This window comes from Leptosomus discolor, chromosome 1 (genome assembly GCF_034619465.1).
Source record: "Leptosomus discolor isolate bLepDis1 chromosome 1, bLepDis1.hap2, whole genome shotgun sequence".
Lineage (NCBI taxonomy): Eukaryota > Metazoa > Chordata > Aves > Leptosomiformes > Leptosomidae > Leptosomus > Leptosomus discolor.
This window is the reverse complement of record NC_141391.1, coordinates 193,601,228-193,624,510: the sequence shown is the minus strand read 5'-3', so window position 1 is coordinate 193,624,510 and position 23,283 is coordinate 193,601,228. Positions and strand designations below refer to the sequence as shown.

The 23,283-nt window shown below is 38.7% G+C and overlaps 1 protein-coding gene across 1 annotated transcript in view; it reads right to left on the bottom strand.

The window, feature by feature from the left end:
- Positions 1-23,283, bottom strand: part of PTPRZ1 (protein tyrosine phosphatase receptor type Z1) — a 107,353-nt gene that overhangs the window by 41,126 nt on the left and 42,944 nt on the right. Inside the window, exons 5-11 of the mRNA XM_086462156.1 lie at positions 22,270-22,365; positions 21,944-22,010; positions 18,135-18,292; positions 17,418-17,568; positions 8,152-8,336; positions 7,291-7,417; positions 1,058-1,101 (exon numbers count right to left, since the gene is read on the bottom strand). Of these exons, the coding sequence (XP_086318282.1) occupies positions 1,058-1,101; positions 7,291-7,417; positions 8,152-8,336; positions 17,418-17,568; positions 18,135-18,292; positions 21,944-22,010; positions 22,270-22,365 (828 nt within the window). The remainder of the gene's footprint in view (positions 1-1,057; positions 1,102-7,290; positions 7,418-8,151; positions 8,337-17,417; positions 17,569-18,134; positions 18,293-21,943; positions 22,011-22,269; positions 22,366-23,283) is intronic.

Genomic DNA, 23,283 nt, shown 5'->3' with positions numbered 1-23,283 from the left:
AAACCTGGACTGTACTGGACAGGTCCTTGTTTCTGAAAATCTACTTTCTGTAGGGCAACGCCTGCACTTTTAAACTTTCTTGGTTCAAGTAAAAATCAATTGACATTCATTGACACTCAGTTACTGTCCTGACAGATTCAATATAATGATGCAGATACGTAGCTTACATCAACAGAGAAATAACTTTATTATTGGTTCCTTGGCATCCACAAATACAAGGGAAGGTAAATAGACTGACAGGTAAGCACAGACTGTCTATGTAACTAACAATGACTTGGCACTCTGAGAATATTATGGTCATAGATTGAAACTATAAAATAAAAATGCTCAGTGATTACTTGATACAAACATAGGCCTTTCTGAAGGAACTGTCCACAATGTAAAATCAGTATTAGAGACTTAAAAACTTCATTGTGATATTTTCACCTCTCCCCTTGCTGGGACACCAGAAACCTAGTTACCAAATACGAAGTCTGCAGAGGTTATCACAAAAACATCTAAAATTTTCTAAAATAAACTTATACTGTAAAGTCTAACTTAAGTTCGAGAATTTTGAAATAACTGTTAAATTCAACTGATAGCACACTGATAGCACACACAGAGTACAACTGCCTTCCTCCCTTACCTTAGTTCTACTACATGCTAAGACCATCATAAGCAAGTCCAAGTCAGATTTCTCTTTACACAAACTAAAAAGTCCAACACTGGGTGATAGCTTTAATTCTGCTAACTGAACAATTTTGTCAGACTTGACTCAGAGGTGACAGTAACTTGATGCCTCATTTTCAAAAATAGTTAGGCATATCCTGTGATAGCCCTTAATTCTGCATGTATCTCCATCCCCAGCGAACTAAATAGTGAGGTATCTCTAGAGTTATCTAGGAAGAAATATAGCTGAAAGAGAAGGCTGTATATGCATATATATGTATGTATATACAAATGCAGATAATACATCCAGTTGGTGACAAAGTTTTGTAAATTTTCACAGAATATCAATTAAATTTAGTTGAAATGTATGTATTTGAAATACTCTCTTAAAAATAAATGAATGCTATACCTCATATTCTTCAGTTTCATTCAGTTCAGGAATGAGGTCAGCCTCTATAAAACAAAAATACACACCATATCATCCAACATTTTAAATTCACAAAATTATTAATTCTGCAAGGACTCAACTGATTAGTTAATATGTTTATTGAGATCCAGTCTAAGATGTTTCACAGGATTGTGTTTGGAGAAGTGGCCAACCACCTGGCTTGAGGACTACCTCTAAGGGCAGCAATGCTCATCTAGGCAGGACACATTCAGCCATAACAGATTTGCCTGGTTCTAATTTGATACTGCAGCACATGTTGGATCTGCACTGAGGAACCATGTCCTGTCCAGGAAGAATCAAGTTTATGAGAATGTTTTCTATGAGAAAGTACAGTTTAATGCAGAAATAATTAAGAAAGAAAAAAAGGCAAGTCTGGGAATCAACTACTTCTCTACATTTAATCTGAAAGCTCTGAAGAGATTCTTGTAAAATAATCTGTTCTATAATCTTCATACAGCAAATTCTCCATTTGCATACCCAGGCTTGGTGTTAGGTACAACAGCCATGCCATCATATTCAGCATGCAGTAGGTGCCTGCTTCTGTCAGGGCAGACCAAAGAGATCCACTCTTCCTAGAGTCCCGTGCTTGCAGCCCTTTTTCAAACTCCCATTCCACTTGACTTAATGTAAGGACATGCACCCAGTTGTATCACATCCCACAAAATATCCCTAACAAACAGGTATGGGTGCTCCATGACGAACTACTCTAAAAGCTTTTGAGGCCTTCCCACTTTTCATAAACAAATAACAGTTGAAGCAGGATCAAGAAGCGAATCTCCTACAGCCCAGGTGAAAATCCTTCCCTCTAAGTTTAGAGGTAGTCTCTCACCTTCTTTCTCCCTGTCTTTTTGGCCAAATCCTCTATTGTACTTCTGATGGTGGTCAGCAAGAAAGGCTTCAAAGCAAGTTGCAAGAAAACTACAAATCTCTGGTAGGAACTGCCATAGGTCTCCAGTGATGAAATCTTAATATTCCTTCCACAGCATTAACTCATCTTATTGCTCCTTTGGTCCACAGAAAGGTCCATTCTCTTTCTGAGTCTTTCTGAGGCTTTCTCCTAAGCAATGTTCTAGTGCTCTGTCTGTACACCTGTGCTAGCACTTGTTCTAAAGGCTGATTTGCACTAAGCGAAAATGCCAGTCTCTTAGCCTGGCGAGTGACTCTAACAATAGCATCACACATCACTCCATGTCTGCATTTCCTTTACAATTCCCAAATGAAGTTTCCGCAACACAGTAGTATAAAGATGTCATCTTTACATCTTTATATTTCTCATCTCTACAAAGTCAGATGGGGATCTACGACTTAATTTGTATTCTCTTTGGTCTGTCTATATCTACCTTTCAAACAAATTGAGACATGTATTAAGTGCAACATACACTAGATAAAGTTTAACAAACTAACAAGCTCATACAGTTTTATCTTTAGATTATATCATGCAAACAAATTTTGACTAAACAATGCTGCACAAAATCTTCATAAATTGTTCTTTTGTAAGAAGCACTTATAAATTATCAAGTACTGAATTAACTTTTCATTAACAAGATAGAAAAAATTATCTTACCTCTGACTCCTGGAAGCCTAGGAGGCTCCGGGGCAGGGTGGGGAGGGGAGCGGAGGGGAGGAAGGGGTGGAGGAGATAATGATATTCCCTGGCTTCTCAATGATATGAATCAAATATTGTAGACATTAGTTTGAAAGTCTTCCCACAGTTGACCCATACCGTGTATTATGTACTCAACAGACTTCTCTGAAAAATGTTTTTAATACAAAGAAATTCTATCCATTCCTTCTGTGGTCACTATTCTTGAGTTGAGCTTTAATCAGACTCAATCAGAAAAGTAAAGTATGCTGATTGTGCTAAAGTATACATTAGGGTATGTGCTCTCAAATGCCATCAGCAGAAAACTACAGCTTCTTGCTGTTCTCTCCACAGAGAGGCATTAACATACATATATATATAAATATATATATACAAAATACATATTAAAACCACTAAATCTTCAGGTATTTTACAAGGCCTATTTAAATTTAGTTGGTCACAGAAGATGTATTTGTCAAAAGCATTAGAGACACACACTTATAGAAGTTCTGTTAATCCTGTTGCTGAGTTTTCCATTTGACGGGAGATTATAGAAATCTGCTAACAACCCCCAACCAATGAGAAGAACCGCACCCTCCAAAAAACAACCCTTTGATGTAGGTTGATGAACAAGCTTCTTTATTTTTTCTGGAGCCACTTATTGATTATTCTATAGCTTACATTTTAAAATAAAATAATTAAATCATTAGTTAGAAGTTCTGTAGAGGTCTTTTCATAGTCCATTTTAATGACAGATGAAGAAAAGATAGAACAAAGACAAAAAAGGTAACTATTTCCCTACACTTATGTTCAATGCAAATTTCTAAAAAACCTCTTAAAACAATCTGATTTGTAATGATAGAATAATGTGCACAACATAAACTGTTTTTATTTCTGTACTGTCTTATGTAATAAAAGGCACGGTAAGAACAGAAGTAAATCCTGTTTCTTCTGACTAAATTAGTTTTCAGATTTCTACATTTACCAGTACAAAATTAGAAAAAAGTATCCCCTAAATGAAACATTTAAGATATGCTTAGTGTCTTTTAGGACAAAAATCACGAAGACAAGTTACAAAGAAATTGCATAGTTAGACCCTCACAAAGCATTGCTGACAGCACGAGCCGCCATGCAGGGGACAGCATTTGAGAGCCATATCCCAGCATGGGTTTTTCTGACAAACACCAGCTGAAGTCTACACATAGGAAGATAATAGGAGAGATATATTCTTATTTTTCATTTGCTGTGTCAGCAAAAGCATGTAAGTAACACCAGTATTAACCACACAACCAACTACTATGGAACTTTGAGAGGTATACAGATGTTATCTACAGAGTCAGATATTCATCTAGATATTCAAAATCCAATTCTAATAGCAAATGCAATATTGGTAAATAAAGGTTGGTCTTTTATTAAAGCTGACTAAAACACTATGTACATGATTCCTTTCATTGTCAATGGAAGTTGTGTAGCTACATCATGTAGGGCTTCCAGTGACTTTTTCTAAATGGAAACTGAAGACAATTTTAATGTGCACACACACTATATCACAAGATGAAAGGCTGCCACTCTGAACAGTTTAGGAAAAACCCAAAAAGCAGAGGTCTCAACCATGATCATTTGCCCAATGTCGTATCAGAGCTCCCGAGGCTTCCATAAAGTAAGGCAGAGAGTGTGGCCCGAAAGAGGTCCTTCCTCTTATGACACACTGACGAGAATGAGAGGGTTTAAGCCTGGTCTGTGGATAACCCGGAGCCTGCAGAGCCCTCACTAACTTTGGGAGGTTCCCAGACAGGGTGGGGAGAAAGTATGAGACACACTCTCTCTTGCAAGCATCTCAAGATGAAAAAGCTAAAATGGTTGTGAGTTTTTTGAACACCAGATTTGAGTTGCACAGTGTACTGAAGCTTCCCTCACAAAAAGTGGCCACTCGAAGGGCAGAATTCTTCCTGGCAAAGGGCCCGTCTAATGCTTCTGCATGACTCATGCCTCACTTTAGCTCTTAACATGAAGATTAATTGATCTGGAGGTGACTGCAGTGAATTTCATCTTAATTAAACTGGCTTACTCAGAGTAATTCTTGAAAATGAAAGTTCTAGCTTATGCTTTATGTGAGTCAATTTTATTTCATGTCTTCATGGTGAAGATAACTTTTCTTTCATAAATTCACAAGCAGGAGCTCCAAGAAATCCCCTTTTGCCTCAAGATCTATAAAGCAGATCACAAAACCAATTTGACGTTTTAGTTGTAATCAGCAAGTTGCTCTGAACAAATCTTTCTCATTAGATATCTACATTCTCATATCTGTTGTTTAATATTTGCAATATTAAAATATTAAATGTGAAAATATTTGCAACAGTTAATTCAGGTGTAAATAATTAGTAAAAGTAAGTATGCAAATAAACATTAATATTAGAAATTAATGGAAGTTTTTTTTTCATATTTTAACATTATATCAAGGGTTGAGATAGTATCTATAAAACTTATTTATAGAGCAATGTACATCCATAGGAATCATATTAATTACATGGGAATGACTTTTCCCTGAATTTTCCTCATCCAATACTTTCAGATATATTGCTGTGGAAGTGTCGAAATAAAAGAACACAAAGTACATTTAGTAACTTTGTGTCCATTTCATCTAGAAAGCATCCCAAAGAAACAGTTTTTCTGCAACACACAAAATATTCATTTTGGTATTTCATTTTTATTTATAAACTTCTCCCTCTTTTTATTTATTTATTTAAAATAAAAAAATTAAAATACCCTTGAAACATTTCATTTGACCTGAAATAATTGCCCTTAATGTTGAAGCTTTTGGAAAAGTAACACCTGGTTGTTTTGTTTCATGTTTCAGGCAGTTCTGAAAATTTGTAATAGCTTCAAGTCTACCTAAGGTTTTTCCTTTGGTATCTGCTCACACCACGAGCGCACTGCGCAGTGCTGCCAGCAGTGCTGGCTCCATGGTTACCCAGCCCCAGTGCCCCTGTCTCCCTCCCCGCCTCTGCATCTACCTTTCCTTCCAAAGGGAGTCACGGCACACAGCAGGGTGGTGCACAGCTCGCCCTTACAGCAGGGATACAACAGCAGTAGCAGGGCGGTTTATCCTATGGGTATTACCTACGTTGGATTTTGTTTTGCAATGTCTATTTTCAGAGGTTTTAAAGCTGTGATGGCAGCACTGCACTGACTTGATTTGTTGAACTACTGTTTAATAATGACAAGACCACACTGCTTATTTGGCATTCTATGTAGAAATGGATGTGGGGGTATGTAGATGAACTCTCATCTGAGAAACTTCTTCAAACACAAAGCCAGCACATTCTGGAAAGGAAGTGGAGGAATACAGTATCTAAGAGGTATATAAAGAATAAACAGAAAAGTGAAAAGTCAGGCAGAATGTCAGAACCCTGTCGTCGACTTCTAAGAAAACTGAAGAGAAATAGGAAAATTCTGGTAGATATTAGCGTAAGACTCCAAAAATGCATTCTTCTTAATACATTGTGTTTGAAAGACAAGTTAAATGTTTATTGAAAACTTACATGTACTATACCTGAACCTGCGTCCCCCTCCTTCAGACAAAACCACACTATTATAAGCCTATTACCATTATTAGTTCATAATTCATGCAGTAGAGATTGTTGAGAATCATATTCTTTCTCACTCTAAAGGAAAGTGGTTCCCCTGAAATGAAAAACTGACCTGTTTTCCCAAGTACATCACAACATTGCTAAGGACTTTGCTGTAGCTCAACTGACTTAATGAAGTATAAAACTGAACTTACAGGATCCATAAATAAACAAGAATCCAGGCCCTTAGATAAAAAATGGTTTCTTGCATGATAAGGAAGTCTTTGATTTTTTCCTATGATTAACTACAGGGCTCTTAATTAAAAACACAGCTTTCACTAATTTTTATAAGAACTGGGTCTGATGCTAAAACTTCCACAGAATTTAAGAAATTATTAAGGACAAGATCAAGCTTCATGCTATAGTTTCAAATTATTTCATATTTACCAGCAGGCGGAAGAAATAAATCTGGCCGTGAAATCAGTAAGATTTGTTTGTTAGGTCTTTTGATTTTTTGCAAGGCAGCATTAAGAAGCAAGGGAATTCCATCACCCCAAGTCCTTTGAAATCAAACTCCAAGTAATCACAAGAAATCAAATTTCAAAATCAATTCATACAGACCTGTAAGTCATACATTGGGTTTGTAGTACTTGTTTCCTTAATACTTTGTCTGTGTGGATTAATTTTGGGAGGATGCTTGAACCATAGAGAAATAATACCAAACATGGTTTTATTTCCCTATATTATATTGCTGAAAGATACACTTGTGAGATTTGAAATCAGGTAGGTGTTCTTCAGAATATTCTTAGAGTTAAAAGAAATTAACATGCAGCCTTTCATAGGTAATGTTGATAAAGAATGGAGAATTACATCATCTAAAATATCAGTAGCAAAGAACATGCTGAAGGTTAACTGCAGCGATTTTGAAATTTCATTTTAGCATATTTTGATAGTCGTGCATTTTAACTGGTTTGCAAACAAACTACTTCTTCAAATACAGATTTTCAACTAAAAGTGATCACTAAGCTCAAAAGACCACTTACCTGGGTCCTCTAAAGGCATATCAACAATGACTTGATCACTGTATTTTCCATATAGACCATTAGAACAAACAGCAACTATCTGAAGAACATAACTTGTATTGGGCAGCAGATTATTTAGAATAGCCCCCTAAAAGAAAAACCATGTTTAATCACTTACTTGCAAATAAGTATCAAAAATTTGGAAACGTTATTTTTTTCATAACACATTTTTCATATGAACCATAAAGATCCTTTCTTCTAGGACTGTAATGTATGCTATTTATATTTTATTGTCACAAATGCTTTTCAGGCAACTTTAAAAAAAAACTTGTGAATTTTTACAGGGAGGATACCACATTTAATGGTGAACACTAGTTTAGGTAACTATCTCTGATAAGTTACAAGTCTTTAAAGAAGGTTAGAGGAACAGATCACATCAGTAAAATATGATGAAACTGTAATCAGTATTTTAATATTTATAGCAGTATGATTGTACCAAATCTTATTAGTTGCTTGTGTAGGTCATTCTTTGCACATCAGTGAGCAATGAAGTACAAATCACTATTAATTGACTAAGGGTTTTATGGCTAAGGAGCTCTAAGATTGACATGCTCATAAACTTTTGGGGATACTATCAGCAAATCAGAACAGCAATCTGCAAAAGCTTTCCCTCTTCTGTGCAAGACAGCCTTTTCTTTCCCCTTTTTAAATTGTCTTTGTGGCTTCACAGCCAAAAAATGAAGTATAGTTTGCTTCTGTGAGCTGCAAAGAAGTAATTTTTTACTGAATCAGCTCCCAGCTACTGTTTAACCCCTTAAGATAATTAACAGCGAGTGTTTTGCCATCACCCTTTTGTATGAAACTTGAAGAGTTTACAGTTACCAAGTCCTGATACCCATCTGTCAGAAACTCATGCTTAGTCTGGTCTTCTCCATCCAACTGTTGATAAAAGACAGCAAATCTCTCAATTGTGGTATCATACACAACCCGAGGTCTTTCCCATGTAACAAGAAGGCTGGTGTAATTCTTTGGATCAGATTGAACATTTTCAGGTTCTGAGCTGCAAACTGGAAGAAAGAAGAGAGGAAAGAATATGATATTTATTAAACAGTACATACGACTCTACTAAGATCTTGAGCCACCCCCTGAGAAAACTTATGCAAGTCTTTCACGTGCCTCTTTTTAGCTTTCCACTAAAATATCTGAGATGCCATGCACTACAAACAGAACCAGTATTTTAACACTAGATTTTCAAAAGCAAGTTGAGGACTAAGTCCCCTTCCCCCCCTTTTTTATAACATATTTTGTGAAATATTAATATCCAGTTCCCAAGAAATAAAACATAAAGCACAAAACATATACATCCTAGGGATGAAAAATCTCTATTACTCTGTCTTTATGAGTCTATCAGAGTAGCACTAGAAGAGCTGCACACTCTCACCAGCTATAATAGGCTGTAATCTATAGCAGATTGTTTTAAAAGGTTAAAGGTAAACCTATCACACTTGAATTTCCTCTCAAGGATGTTTGAATCTTTTTATAAAACCTAAAGAAGAGACAAAAGGCAAACAGAGACAGGCTAAGAAATCATTAGATTAACAGGTAGTTATTTCATGTTATTGTATTTTAAGGCACCACTTAGAGATCTGCTGAAGAAGTCCAATCAGACTGTTGCAGTTTTGGGCCTAGCTCATGTACCTCTTCTTTGTGAGCCTGGAACCTGCTCTCCAGAAGAAGTGTGGTCAGGCAGCTACTCTTGCATGTCTTCCAGCCTTTCCCCTCCAATACTCTTTTCATCTTATTCAAGTAAACTGGAAGTTTTGATACTTTTCTACACATAGAGGTATGATTACCAGTAATCAGTGGTTTTTTAGAATTTACTGAGACTGACATTTGTTTCTTAAATTGCCCAAGTACCTGTGTATGCCTTAAAAATAATATACAAGGTCAAAGGTAGATTAACCTGTATGAAAAAACTACTTTAGCAGAAAATGTAAATTATTTAGGCTGAAACTCACTGAAAAATGACCAAGAAGTTGTGACACATGAAAAAATAAAGCAACATCATATACAGCTGTACCATTCATGTCTGGTTTTGGTTTGGGCTGACCCCATTCTCCTGCCTTGCTCTCATCATCCCCTCTGCTGGTGGGGGAACCGTGTCTTCAGACACAGCACTGAAGAACGGAGATGACTGTCAAAAGTTTTCACTAACTTGTGGTTCCTAACTTGAGATCACAGTAACTAGATTTGTTCCAATGTCTCAGAATGAGGGCCAGGGGTCCCTGACGTCTCCTGTTATAAATCCCTTTTCTTATCTTTTTGAAATTGCATAGTTTTTGAACGTTAGTTGAAATGCTCAGAGAGGCTACCTGCCCCTGCCCTGGCTTTTGGGAAGGTCCTTTCTCATGTAATGAATTTCATTTCATATGCACTTTCATATACACTAGAAAGGCATATTATTCAGTCTATTGCTTCATTTATTATCTTACTTCTACTGCTTTATTTAATCTATTAGACTTGTCAAAATCACTGATCAGAGTACATGAAGTTTACTTTGAATTTTTCATCACCTTCATTAAAGCTTACATATTAAAATGATTAGATGGTTATATTTTTATTACAAAACTTTTAGCTTGACTTTTGCACAAGTAATAGTCATTCCCTATTTGGAATAAATGAGGAAACACATTTTTCGAAGTTCAGAACCTGTTTAAAAAAACTTTGAGCATCTAGCAAAAGCAAGCAAAACTAGCTATCTAGCTAATTAAGAAAACAAGTGTAGATTCTTTGGAGTTCTCTCAAAGGAAGCAACCACTATGATACTACAACGCTTTTGTCAGACAATACTGCATTTTGAAAGAACGGGAAAAATTCTTTCCATTAACTTTGCAATTTGCCACTTGACCACAGGAGGGCACTCAACCCCCTCAAAAATATTTTGGAAAAAATCTTCCGTTCTGTACGCAGGTGGGCAGTTTTGAGCAGCTCAACGGAAAATAAGAAGCGATTTTGCGTGTGTGTGTGTGCTAACGGTACAGGCAGTATTAGTCAATGTAATTTAGTTGAATTCTGTAGCTTGCCAGGCTTTGAATCTACTGTGCTGTGTATCTGACATGCTATTTTATTCATAACACTGAATTCTTTTAATTAATGTAAAGGAAGAGCAAATTAAAAAAAAAATATCAAAATCTTAAGTTGTGTACATTCCGTCCCATCCCATCCCATTCCTGAAACCTGTCATTCCACCCCATTTCCACCAGATGGCAAAAGGAAATCATTAGACCAGCAAAGACGATCCCCTTCTTAATTCTGAGCATTAAGGAAGATTACTTAAACACTGATTTAATTTTTTTCTTAATGAATCAAAGCACTTTTCAGCTATTTCTTTTCGAGGGTGTTTAAGTTAACCCTCCAAATGTTTTTTTTTTTTTCATGTTATAAGCACCAGCTTCGCCCTGTCCCAAACTCTTCTCTACTGTTCTTTTTCCTCCCTTCCTCTTTTTCGTCCGTGAATGAATTTGGTTCTGAAATCTCTGCCTGTATTCAAACTAATAAGAGTGGTATTATAAAACTTTTAAAGATACAAGATTGGTGTCTCAAATATTATTTCTTTCAGTTTCACTCTGTTTTCTTTTCCAGATGGTTCTTCCAACTATGTTTTTTCCAAGAAAAGTTACCTTTACTTTTGTTCTCCTCCTTTTGACGCGTGGTCCTGTTCATCTCAGCAGTGACCAATAATATTCCTACATTCCTACACGCAGTCATCTGCATATTATTTCACCTTGATTCCTTCCCAAGCTGTTATCTCTTGCCCTTCTTCTGATGCCTCCTCATCAGTCATCCTGCTTATGTTGTTTCCTTTCCTCTCCTGCCAGTCTTAGTAACACAGAGGGACTTTGCTCCTACCTTTTCATGTTTTCCCTCTCCAGAAAAGCAAGGAGATCACATAACAATTAGCCTAATTAAAGACTTATGCTCTGATACTAACTTCCAGAAAATCTGGGCAAGGAGACCGCAAAAAAGGGAGTTCCTGAGTCTGTTACTAGTCTGAAGTTAAAATATTCAACCGGATTAGAAGTCTCAAGCAACTAAATGCAAAGTCAGAGACCTCTTCAAGGCCCTGCTGGGCTGAATTAAGGTCTCTGCCTTCCCCAGATGAGTACTTAGAAGTTGGTTTTGCATATTAGATCATGATAATGCACCTATCTTTGCTTATTCTTCTATGGAATAAAACGCTACCCATATAACTTAGAAGTTTTTAATCTAAACTGAATTGCAACATCGGGAAGCACCAGGGCACATTAGCAAAAACATTATAAAAAACTGCCTGGGTTTTGTTTTTGACCAAAAAAACACCTTTATAAACTGCCAAAATTTGGCTTATTCAGATGTATATTAAAACAAACCAAAACAAACCAAAACTGCATGGATTTAAGCTTCTCTGAGCTTGAGACACAGCTGGAATAAAACTAAGTGCAAATCTGAGGCAGCACTGGATAACTCAGAGGATTTTTTTTCACATTTGTTGCTTTCTTCTACTTCCAGCTGAATCTGGGTTTGAGATTTTTATCTTTTAAATCCAGTTTTCCAATTGTGAAAGCTGTGAAATCACTTCATTTAGGTTAAGACACTCAAGGGCTTTGCAGCTCCTTGCCACCGTGTTTGGCAAAAAAGCAGTTCTTCAGTATTCCCAGTCTACCCTACATCTATGATGGTGTTGGAGTGGCACAGTAGATATGTGTGCTGGGTTGACCTTGGATGGCCACGAGGTGCCCACCCAGCCACTCTCTCACTTGTCTCCTCAGCAGGAGAAGGCAAGAAAATAAGATTAAAAAGCTCATGGGTCAAGATAAAGCCAGGGAGATTGCTCACTAATCACTGTCACGGGAAAACAGACTCAACTGGGAGAAATTAATTTATCACCAATTAAAATAGAGTAGGATAGTGAGAAACAAAAACAAAACTAAAACCACCTCCCCACCTTTCCCTTTTTCCCAGGCTCAACTCTACTTCTGACTCTTTTACCTCCCCCACCCCAAGTGGCGCAGGAGGATGGGGAATGGGGGTTGCGGTCAGTTCATAACGCTTTGTCCCTACTGCTCCTTCCTCCTCATACTGTTCCCCTGCACCAGCGTGGGGTCCCACACACAGGATACAATCCTTAATGAACTTCTCCAGCATGAGTCCTTTCCATGGGGTACAGTCCTTCAGATAAAGACTGCTACAATGTGGGTCCCCCATGGGGTCACAGATACTGCCAGAAAAACTGCTCCTGCATGGGCTCCTCTCCACAGGCTGTAGCTCCTGCCAGGAGCCTGCTCCAGCCTGGGCTCTCCATGGGCTCCTACAGGACAACCTGCTTCACCATGGTCTCCCCCATGGGCTGTAGGGGAATCTGCTATGGTACCTGGAGCTCCTTCTCCCTCTCCTTCACTGATCTTGGTGTCTGCAGGGCTCTTTCTCACACTTCTTTTCTCCTCACTCTTCATTTGTCTCTGGTGGTTTTGCCCTCTCTTAAACACACTTTCTCAGAGGTGCCACTGCCTTGGCTAAGGGGCTCAGCCGTGCCCTGCAGTGAGTGGGTTGGAGCTGGCTGGAAGCGGCTGTGCCTGGCACAGGGCAGCCCCAGCTGCTCCTCACAGAGGCCGCCCCACAGCCCCCACTGCCAGCACCCAGGTATGGACACCTGGCACATTATGTGAGTAGAAAGTATCCTGCAGAAAAAGAAATTTCTTGAGAGAATCTGAGAATGTTTATAGCTAATTTATGTTGTCTGTGGTATGTGAAATGCTAAGGGTGTGAGTCCTTACTGGTGGTCTTGCAAGATAATTTAACTAAAACAGCTGCTGAGCTTTGCACAGTTGTATTTTGCACGGGAAAACAGGCTGAGAAATACTTTTTATCAGTATATAGAGAAACTGGCTGGATGGGCAGGCCCAAAGAGTTGTGGTAAATGGAGTTCAACCCAGCTAGCTGACGGTCACAACTGGTGTTCCCCAGAGCTCAGTATTGGGGACAGTTCTGTTCAGTATCTTTATCAATGATCTGGACAAGGGGGTTGAGTGCTCCCACAGTAAGTTTGTAGATGACACCAAGTTGGGTGGGAGCATTGATTTGCTTGAGGCTTGGAATGCTCTACAGAGGGATCCGGACAGGCTGGATCGATGGGCTGAGGCCAACTGTATGAGGTTTAACAAGGCCAAGTGGCAGGTCCTGCACTCGGGTCACAACAACCCCATGCAGCGCTACATGCTTGGGGATGAGTGGCTGGAAAGCTGCCCGGTGGAAAAGGACCTGGGGTGTTGGTTGACAGCCAAGCTGAACATGAGCCAGCAGTGTGCCCAGGTGGCTAAGGAGGCCAACAGCATCCTGGCCTGTATCAGAAATAGTGTGGCCAGCAGGAGCAGGGAAGTGATTGTCCCACTTCCCTGTACTTGGCACTGGTGAGGCCGCACCTTGAACACTGTGTGCAGTTTTGGGCCACTCACTACAAGAAAGACATTGAGGTGCTGGAGTGTGTCCAGAGAAGGGCAACGAAGCTGGTGAAGGGTCTGGAGCACAAGTCATATGAGGAGCAGCTGTGGGAACTGGGGTTGTTTAGCCTGGAGAAAAGAAGGCTGAGGGGAGACCTTATCACTCTCTACAACTACCTGAAAGGAGGTTGTAGAGAGGTGGGTGTTGGTCTCTTCTCCCAAGTAGCAAGTGATAAGACAAGAGGAAATGGCCTCAAGTTGCACCAGGGGAAGCTTAGATGGGATATCAGGAAAAGTTGGTTCACCAAAAGTGTTGTCAAGCTTTGGAACATGCTGCCTGGGGAAGTGGTTGAGTCACCATTCCTGCAGGTATTTAAAAGACATGTAGATGTGGTGCTGAGGGACATGGTTTAGTGCTGGACTTCGTGGTGTTAGGTTTATGGTTGGACTCTATGACCTTAAAGGTCTTTTCCAGCCTAAATGATTCCATGACTCTATATTGTCAATCCTGAATTTTAAGAACCTATTGTTTTTTATGTCCTTATTAAATCAAGGAAGATTAACGAGAATCGTGTTTCTGCACTTACATGGCATTATTAGAAGAGTGGAGTGGATGGGAAGTTATGTAATGGGCCCAACAGCTACCACAATGGTACTCAGGTTTATAGGAATAAACAATGATTTCTATTATACATGGATGTGCATGCCAGCTGAGGTTGGTGGAGATAAAGCATTACAATTTCAAAAAGCTTTTTGAGTTTAATCCTCAAGTATGGCTGTAAGGATCAGCTATTTTAATCTTCTTGTTAAATATACACATACATATATGAATACATACATATCACATAGGAAAATTACATGTATCGCTAAGCACATTTGGGGAATGAGGTATTCCCATGTCCTCAGCAGGGTAGTGCTTGTACACCAAGAATGGTAAGGTTGTCACTGTGTGAAAATTTCTGACAATATATTGCTGAAATTAGTTTATAATTGAACAGAAAGGTTCTTTTAGTGCTTCTAAGGAAACTTAGCTTTACTTAAGAAATGCCATGTATTAATAACAGCAACAAATCAAGCATTTAATCCTACTGCCTAATGAGAGTCTACACTGAATCCAACAGGAGAAAATTTGGATTCTAGGTTTTACAACACAAATTAATTTTTCAGTTATCTACTTGAGTAAGATCCACTCTTGTCATTTCTCTAGTGTTGTCTAAAGGGATTTCAAAGACTATTTTTTTCTGTATTGACTACAAGAACTTGGCAATATTAAATATGAAATACATAAGCCTACTTACATTTGGGGACTAAGGCATTCATGTTACAGTTTTCACACCTCAACATTTAAGTTTAATGATTCCTAGGGCTTTTTATTTACTTTCTCTTAAAATGGAGGTGAAAATATAAATGCTCCTCTAATGTTATTAAACTAAACAAATCCTATAATTGCATTTGTGTGTGTATATATACTGCGTGCACACAAATATGTGTATGTATGTGTGTGTGTGTGACGTTGTTGCATTTACACACTGCACATAAATATTAAAAGAAATGTGAAATATATATATATAGGAAGACTTGAAATGTTAGTGATCCCTTTCTGTCCCTCCTTGTTTATGACCAAACCAGAATTTTTAACCTGCAATTTGTTACTTTGAACACCTAGTTTGGAATAAATACTACATGTGTTTGCTGCCACAGTAATGTGAGTGTAGGACGCTTTTGTCTTAAACTCAGTAGACTGAAACCCATTTGTTTGGTATTATAAAACTCTACACACAGAGAAATTTTAGATACTCTGTACAACGTATTTTATTATTACATGAAGCAGAAGGGCCTTCTAATTCTAAATGGTATAACTCAACGCAGAAAAGGATCCTAATTATCTTTAGGCTGGGCACTCTTTCCTTATCTGTATAGACAGCAAACTCAAAGATAGAAAATTCACAGAATCTCTCTTTGATACAGTGCACAAATGGGACTGTTTGGAAGCAACCTCCTGTGCAGTTTTAAACACACACTGCTTTGGACAGCATGTAGAAAACTCCTTCAGGTGTCAGCACACAGAGTGGACAGACGGAAGCAGAGGCCTGTATTAAACTGTATTATCCAGCTTTTCTTCTTGTCCATCTCTATGGAAATCTAGATTAAGATGGCAGAGCTGAAAGCAGGCTCTTTCTGTTTCAGTGACTGAAATCAAGGGTCAAAGCTATGGTCATGGCTGCAGTGCAACCACCCAGGAGGCAAGTGTATTGCAGGCAGAAGTCCCAGTCTCTGTCTTCAAAGGTCCTTCGCCTATGACATTTCTTCACTGTAGACTGATGTCTATTTATAAAGGACTGAGAAGATTCACTTCCTTCTGACAACATGGACACAAGAGAAGGTTGTCTGTATTACAGTGACCTGTGTCCCAGAGACCTTCATTAAACAGAGGGATTTGGGGAATGATGATCTTTCTTTAAGTTAGGCCAAATCAACAATGTCCCCTGCAAGTCTATTTGGAAACTTAAATTTATTTAATTGTGATAATTCGCTTGATTGCTGCAGCTCAATTCCGCTCTCCTCCTCCAAACATCAAAATTTCAAGTGCTACTTAAGTACCTAAACAAAAAAAACCCCGCCAGAACAGATATTTTCTGGCTGAGACCAATGCAAAAAAAAATTCCTATCTGGACACACAACTGAGGAGTTCATGACAAACTGAGGTCAAAACAGAAGGGTCATCGACTGGCTACAGAAATGAAGCAGTAGAGCTATCGTGTGCAGCACCACGGTGAAACAGTGTATGTACTTGTACAGGGAACCCAGACCCCCAGCAGTTCTGAATGATGAGCATCCCTTAGCTTGTATGCAAGTTTCATACACAGGATCCTTCCAGTAGGAACAAAAAAAAAAAAAATCCACCCAACAAAGGCGAATGAAAATGAAACCACATTTCTTTCTAATCTGGAGAACACCTACATCACATACTTCAGTCATCTGTCTATGTCTAATCAAGCACAGTTCAGTGCAACTGAGTTTAAAAATCTACAGGTATCTCCACCCAAGTAGCAACATAATGCCCCAAAATTAGATGTTTACTATTTTATTCTTCTGTGCTTCTGAGTACAGAAATCATTGACTTCCATACTTAGTGCTAGATCTTGTTTCCCATCACATAACGTACTGTTCTAGTCATCTAACTTTCACAAACTGCCCTGAGGTTTTAGGTGAAATAGAGAGCAGAGTCTGGCTTCTGGGATCCTCTCCATCTATCACTTTCTCAGCAGACTACGTGAAATGAATTTGGTGACCTCACTTCAGCCTCTGTTGGAAAAGCATCCACATTACACAATGAAGAACCAAACAGGTTTGTAAAACAAAATTGTCTTGCAGCTCCTGAAAAGGCAGCTTTGTTGAAGTCTGAAACACATTAAAAGGGCAGTGCAAGAAAGCTTGAACTGACGTGATCTCCACTGAATATTTGGTCAAGACAAGCATTTAATTTTCCACTCCATTTAATCTGACATCTTCTATGATTGCTAGTTTTTTCCTCTGAAGTGATAGATTTATGAGGAATAACAGAGCATGCTTTCTACACAATTTAAAATTAGTATCTTCATACTAGGATGAATCTTTTACTGAAAATTGTCCTTCAACCTGCAAAAAGAGGAATGACAATTCAGTAAATACCTGCTTCATGAATTTCTTCTTGTCCAGTGTAAGAGGAAAACACTTGCCCAAAGAACTTATATTGCTGCTCTCGAAAGTTGTTTTGCAGGTAGTCCATCAGCATAACATAGCCAGACTGCTGCATTGTAAGGACTTCGCAGAATACAGCTAACTAGAAGAGGTGAGAAAAAAAAGAAGTCAGAAGTCATAATAAGTTAACTAGATTCTGCTAACAGGTAAAAATCCTGGGGAAAAGATGTTGGGTAAAGTCTCACAGCTGAGTTCTCCCAGGTGGCACTGAACTTTTGTTCCTCTGTACCAGCAGCATGTCTAATGGTTTACTCTACTTCTGTTTCTCAACCACCCTGCTGTTGCAGCTTTGCTCTGCCCAGTCACCATCATTTAGCTGGGGGAATACGGCAAGAGTGTTTTGCACTGCTCTTTATCTGGGCTAGAACTCCAGACAGCCTGCAGAGTTAGGAAGTGTGTTCTTACTCCTTTCTAAGGCAAAAAAAGACTCAGAATCTAGTCCTGAACCAAAAAAGGGGAAAGATAACACAGTCAAGTAATATATATGCTTTCTAATTTAATGGCTGCACGAAAAATCTGAAACTAGCTAAAGAAAAGCTAGATTGTTGGGCTGGCAATGAATACCATGAGCTTTTACCATATACATGGCAACTGCTTTTCTTTGGTATTATGAACAATTGTTTGGGTTTAGTACATTAAACGAATTACCTGGTCTTCAGAAATATTAATAGTATCTTTAAACACAATCCATTCAACTGTTTCAGAGCACGGAGGAGTTGATAAAGACCCATTATAAGTGTAATATTTGTCTGTTGCATTCGGCAAAAGGTTCAACAAAACAAATGGTTCTAAGGCAGCCTGTTTTCCTGAAAAAAAAAAAAAAAATTTTTTGAGAGTCAGATAGTTAAAACACTGCAGAAGTAATGAATAAACAGAAATCACACTCCAAAAGAGTTACCATTATAGGAACATGCTAATTTTAAGGCTATTCAAAATTTGACCTCCAGAGAGACTAGCATACAAAAAATAAATTGCTGAGCCTTTTCTATTTAGTTTTAATAAATACTGTTCAATAACCACTTTTCTTAGTTGGGAAGGTGTAATGAGTTACTCCAGTATAAATAAAGTAATCAGTACATTGGTTCACAAGAATTTGTTCACCTCTAAGTTTACCCGTAAATGTCCAAGATGGAAAATCTTTGTCTCACCCATAAACTTCAAAGAAAAAATATGTTAAATCTCTGTTCTTGGTCTCGTGACATGGCTTCAAAGTCTCCCTGAATTTGGTCAGGCTGTTGATTTTCTCGCAGGATCTTAACCTCTGCAGAACTCAAATCACTGCCTGGGGAACTGATGCCACGTTAGACCTGAGAGTTTTATTACTCGTGACGGCAGAAGAATTTCCACGGAGCAGGGATTTTTAAAATGGTGATAGTACAGTGAAAAACTGTAACAGCTTTACACAAAGCAGAAAAGGATGCAAAGACCTCCCGCAGGAAAGTATGACCATTCTGTTTATTGACCTGTAAAAATAATTTCACGTCTTTCAGGTCAGTAGTTTACCTGGTATCTTGTCAGCTGGGGGCACGTATGAGGAATTGCTGGGAGTCCATCCACAGAAAACTAAGTTTGCGCTGGCAGTAGGATCCAGCAACAAAAATTGGCAGAAATGGTTCCGGCTTCCCCAAGGCAGATTTTTTCAGTCTGTGACAATTATCAATCTTGTAACAATTATCTGCCTTATTGCCTGGTGCATCCAAAATAATATTTGGTTTTTACACCTTGGAATAATATAGATCTTTATACACCTTATTTCAATCCGAATTTACTGATTTTAAATTTCTCCCTATTTGCTAAGTATTCACTTATGAATATTTAATGAATTTTCAGACTGTGCATTAATTTGTGGGTTTACAGATATGTTACTTCTTAAGCCCTTTATGGATTTCTGACCTGTCTTTATCTTCATAATTCCTTACAAATTTGGTAAGAACAGCAAATTTCATTAACAATTTACTACAAAACATTGATACTTTTCTTCTGTACGGTGACTGTTCCACTGAGTCTGACAGCTGGCTCCTTCCCTCTTTCTTATCCATGTGTCATGAAAGGGGAACGTTTAGCAGTGCCGAGCAAAGCCCATCCTTCTATTTCTCCTGTCAACATGTTAATTAACCTTCAGGCAGAAGCTATCATTGCTATCTGGCACGTGTCTAGTTAACGCATTCTTCCTTCAGTAAAAATATATGTCCAGTCCATGTTATGTAGGTGCCTGGGGACATGAAACTTCTCACTTATAGTAAGGATCGTGCTATATGTTTTGCAAGTTTGCATCTTAAAATGACCTTTAATGTTTGACAACCTAGATTCTAAAATCAAACTCTTACAAAGAATGACGAAAAACAGAGAGTTTGTCCAGAAGGAACAGGACTGCTCCTCTGCAGAGCTTGAGAACTCAGCAACTGGGATTTAAATAAGCACAATACAGATATGACTGACAAATACAGATCATGTACATTGCAGACAAGAACAGAACATGTGCTATTCACTTTTCTTCAAGAGGAACAACTTGATTTAGTCATGACCCGAATCTTCAGAGCTCATTTGCATTTTATTCAAGAAAATGGTATTCTACTCATTGTTGAAGTGCCATGTAGTGGCTGTATCTTAAATCTTGCTGCTGATAGTTTTACAGCTCCTTCCAAGGTTCTAGGACAGTATCTGCCTTGATGTATTACTCGTTCTCCTTTGTGTTTCATTGAAGATGGCACACAAAGATAATGAATCTTAACTGCTTTACATTTCCCCCTCCTCTGTCTTTGCAATTTATGAAAGTAGGTCCCTTTTATATTTGTTGAATAGCATTTGTTTTCTGGAGAAAAACAATCTTGATTTTAGGGTCATACTTTGAAAGTCTTTAAAATAGTGGACTAATAGCTTTTTACACTTTCAACCTATCAATCTTGAGGGGTTTTACAAAGCTCAAGTATCATTACATATAGGAAAACTAAGACAAAGTTAGCCATTTACTTAAGGTCATGGCCATGATGTAAGAAAATATCCCTGTTCAAGCAGTGCTTATTCATTATTTGTTCTTCTGCAGAGCCACTGTGAAACTGAGTAAGCAACAGAGACCAGATCTCCTCGTGCATCACCCTGAAGTCCATGTGTTCTGACATAAACCCACAAAGAACTGGAACACCAAAGTGCCAACATTTGATTTGAATAATGCTAGTACAAATATAGTATAATTGGATTATTTCAGATTTACACAGGAGCTACTGCAAAAAGAATTCATCTCCACTGACTCTACTGAATACTGATATTCATATGGTCTCACGCTTGTAAGACACATCCCGGATGGCTCTAACAGGGTTATTTGGCTACCAACTACATATAAAAATCCAGAAATGTATGACTAAGAAAACTCACAGAATAAATCAGGCATTTTTCTTGATTTAGCACTTAAAGAAATGCAAATTCCTCATGACAGTTATGTTTATTCATTTAACCTACCACTGTTGTTATAAATATTCAGTCTTGGTGTAAATAAATCATAGAATCACAGAATATCTCAACTTGGAAGGGACCCATAAGGATCATGAAGTCCAACTCCCTGTTCCTCGCACGACTACCTAAAACTAAACCATACAGCTAAGAGCATTGTCCAGATGCTCTTTCAACTCTAACAGGCTTGGTGCTGTGACCACTTCCCTGGGGAGCCTGTTAAAGCGATTAACCACCCTCTCAGTGAAGAATCGTTTCCCAGTGTCCAGTTTGAACTACACTTGAAGCAGATTCATTCCATTTCCTCGTGTCCTATCGTTGGTCACCAGAGAGAGGAGATCAGCACCTCTGCCTCCCCTGCCTGCCTTGAGGAAGTTGTAGACTGCGATGAGGGCACCCCTCAGCCTTCTCTTCTCCAAGCTGAATAAACCAGGTGACCTCAGCTGCTCCTTGTAAGTCTCATCCTCAAGACCTCTCACCATCTTGGTCACCCTCCTCTGGACACACTCTAGCGATTTGATGTCCTTATATTGAGGAGACCCAAACTGCACACAGTACTCGAGGTGGGGCCACACCCGTGCAGTGTAGAGTGGGACAATCACCTCCCTTGGCCAGCTAGCTATGCTGTGCTTGATGCACCCCAGCTCACAGTTGGCCCTTTTTGCTGCCAGGGCACTCTGTTCACTCCTATGCAACTTGCCATCAACCCAAACCCCCAGATCTCTTTCCACAGGGCAGCTCTTCAGCCTCTTGTCCCCCAATTTGTACATATAACCAAGGTTACCTTGTCCCAGGTGCAGAATCTGGCACTTGCTCTCGCTAAATTTCATACAGTTGGTGGATGCCCAACCACCCATCTAGTCTATCCAGATAACTTTTGTTGTTTCTAACAAAATAGACATGGCTGAGCTCTAGAGAATCATGCTTCCCAATGTCTTTAAGGTTTCATAATTACACTGGAATGGAGTTTAGTCTAATCAGTAATCAATAAAACATGGAGGCAGACTTACCGAAACGACTAACACTATCTACTCCATTAATGACTGGATTATAATCTGGATTATCTTCTAGTCCAATCTGTTAAAAAGAAATTGCATTTTTTTAACAGTAGAGGCTTCAGGAAAAAAACCTGAAAGTTGCAGTTGGCCATCAAAGTTACAGATGACTTAAAGTAAGGCAAATGAATTTTGCCTATTTGCTTTTCAGTAAGAATAAGTTAGAAAGATATATGCAATTTTTTAACTCAGTGATCACACGTTGGAACTAGTTAAATTCAGTTTGAACATCTGCTGTGTTTCAAACCTTGTTTAATGACACAAAGATATATTTTGTTTACCTCAAACAAAATTGATAAAGCTCTTAACTTTCCATTTCCTTTAACTGCCTCGTCCAAGTTTGTAAACTGATCTGCATCATAGCAGTAGATTTGCATCTGCAAATAAAAATATATTCAAAAGTTACATACACCAAAAATTAAAAAAAAAATCAATGCAGATATTCATATTCCCATTTTGAGAAAAAATGTGCAGGCAATAAATTTAATTACAAATATATTGATTTTTTATCTATGTCACATGTATTATCTGAAGATACAGAATGGAATTCATCAGCTGTTAACTACCTAAAAATCACCTCTCCTGGAAAACCACTAAGTGTGCAGGAGTTATCCTTTCAAGGAGCACAATGCTCTCCATGGATAATACAGTAAGTTGAGGTAACTTGCTGATATTGGACATCTAACCTAGAGTACTCAGGTGACATGAATCTTGAAATTGATGGTAAACCATGAATAGGGCAGGATGTCCCTACTGCATCTGCCTTGCAGTAAGCGTAGAGAAGCACTGGTAATAAAAGATTACCATGTTTGACTTGCTGTCCTGGGCATTGGGTTTGTTGCACCCCTTCCTCTCTTTCTCCAGATGCAGCTGGGAAATCTCCTCCAGTGCCAGGTCACCAACATGAATGAGGGAGCATCCTGCTCCTACTAGCTGCTCCTCTCCTCCACCCCATGCCCATGCTGCTGCAACCTATTCTGCCAAACCAGACAGGGTTATGCTGGCCTGGCTGCCTGTGAATGTGGCTGCACCCAGGACCTGCTCTCACATGATGGCTCCTGGCACAACGCTGCCAGCTTTCTTTCCAGCCCAGTGACATTGGCTGCGCTTTCTCTTGGTAAGACCCAACATCTCCAAAGGTCTCGCTACAAAGCCCCAGCTTTGAAAAGTCCAGTTACACTTTAAACAACCAACTGCTGTAGAATATGATGGGCCAAACTTGTAGGACCTAAACTGTTAGTGGGAGCTTGAACTTTGTCAGATCAGCAGAACTGACTTCTAATGTCATCTTAGAA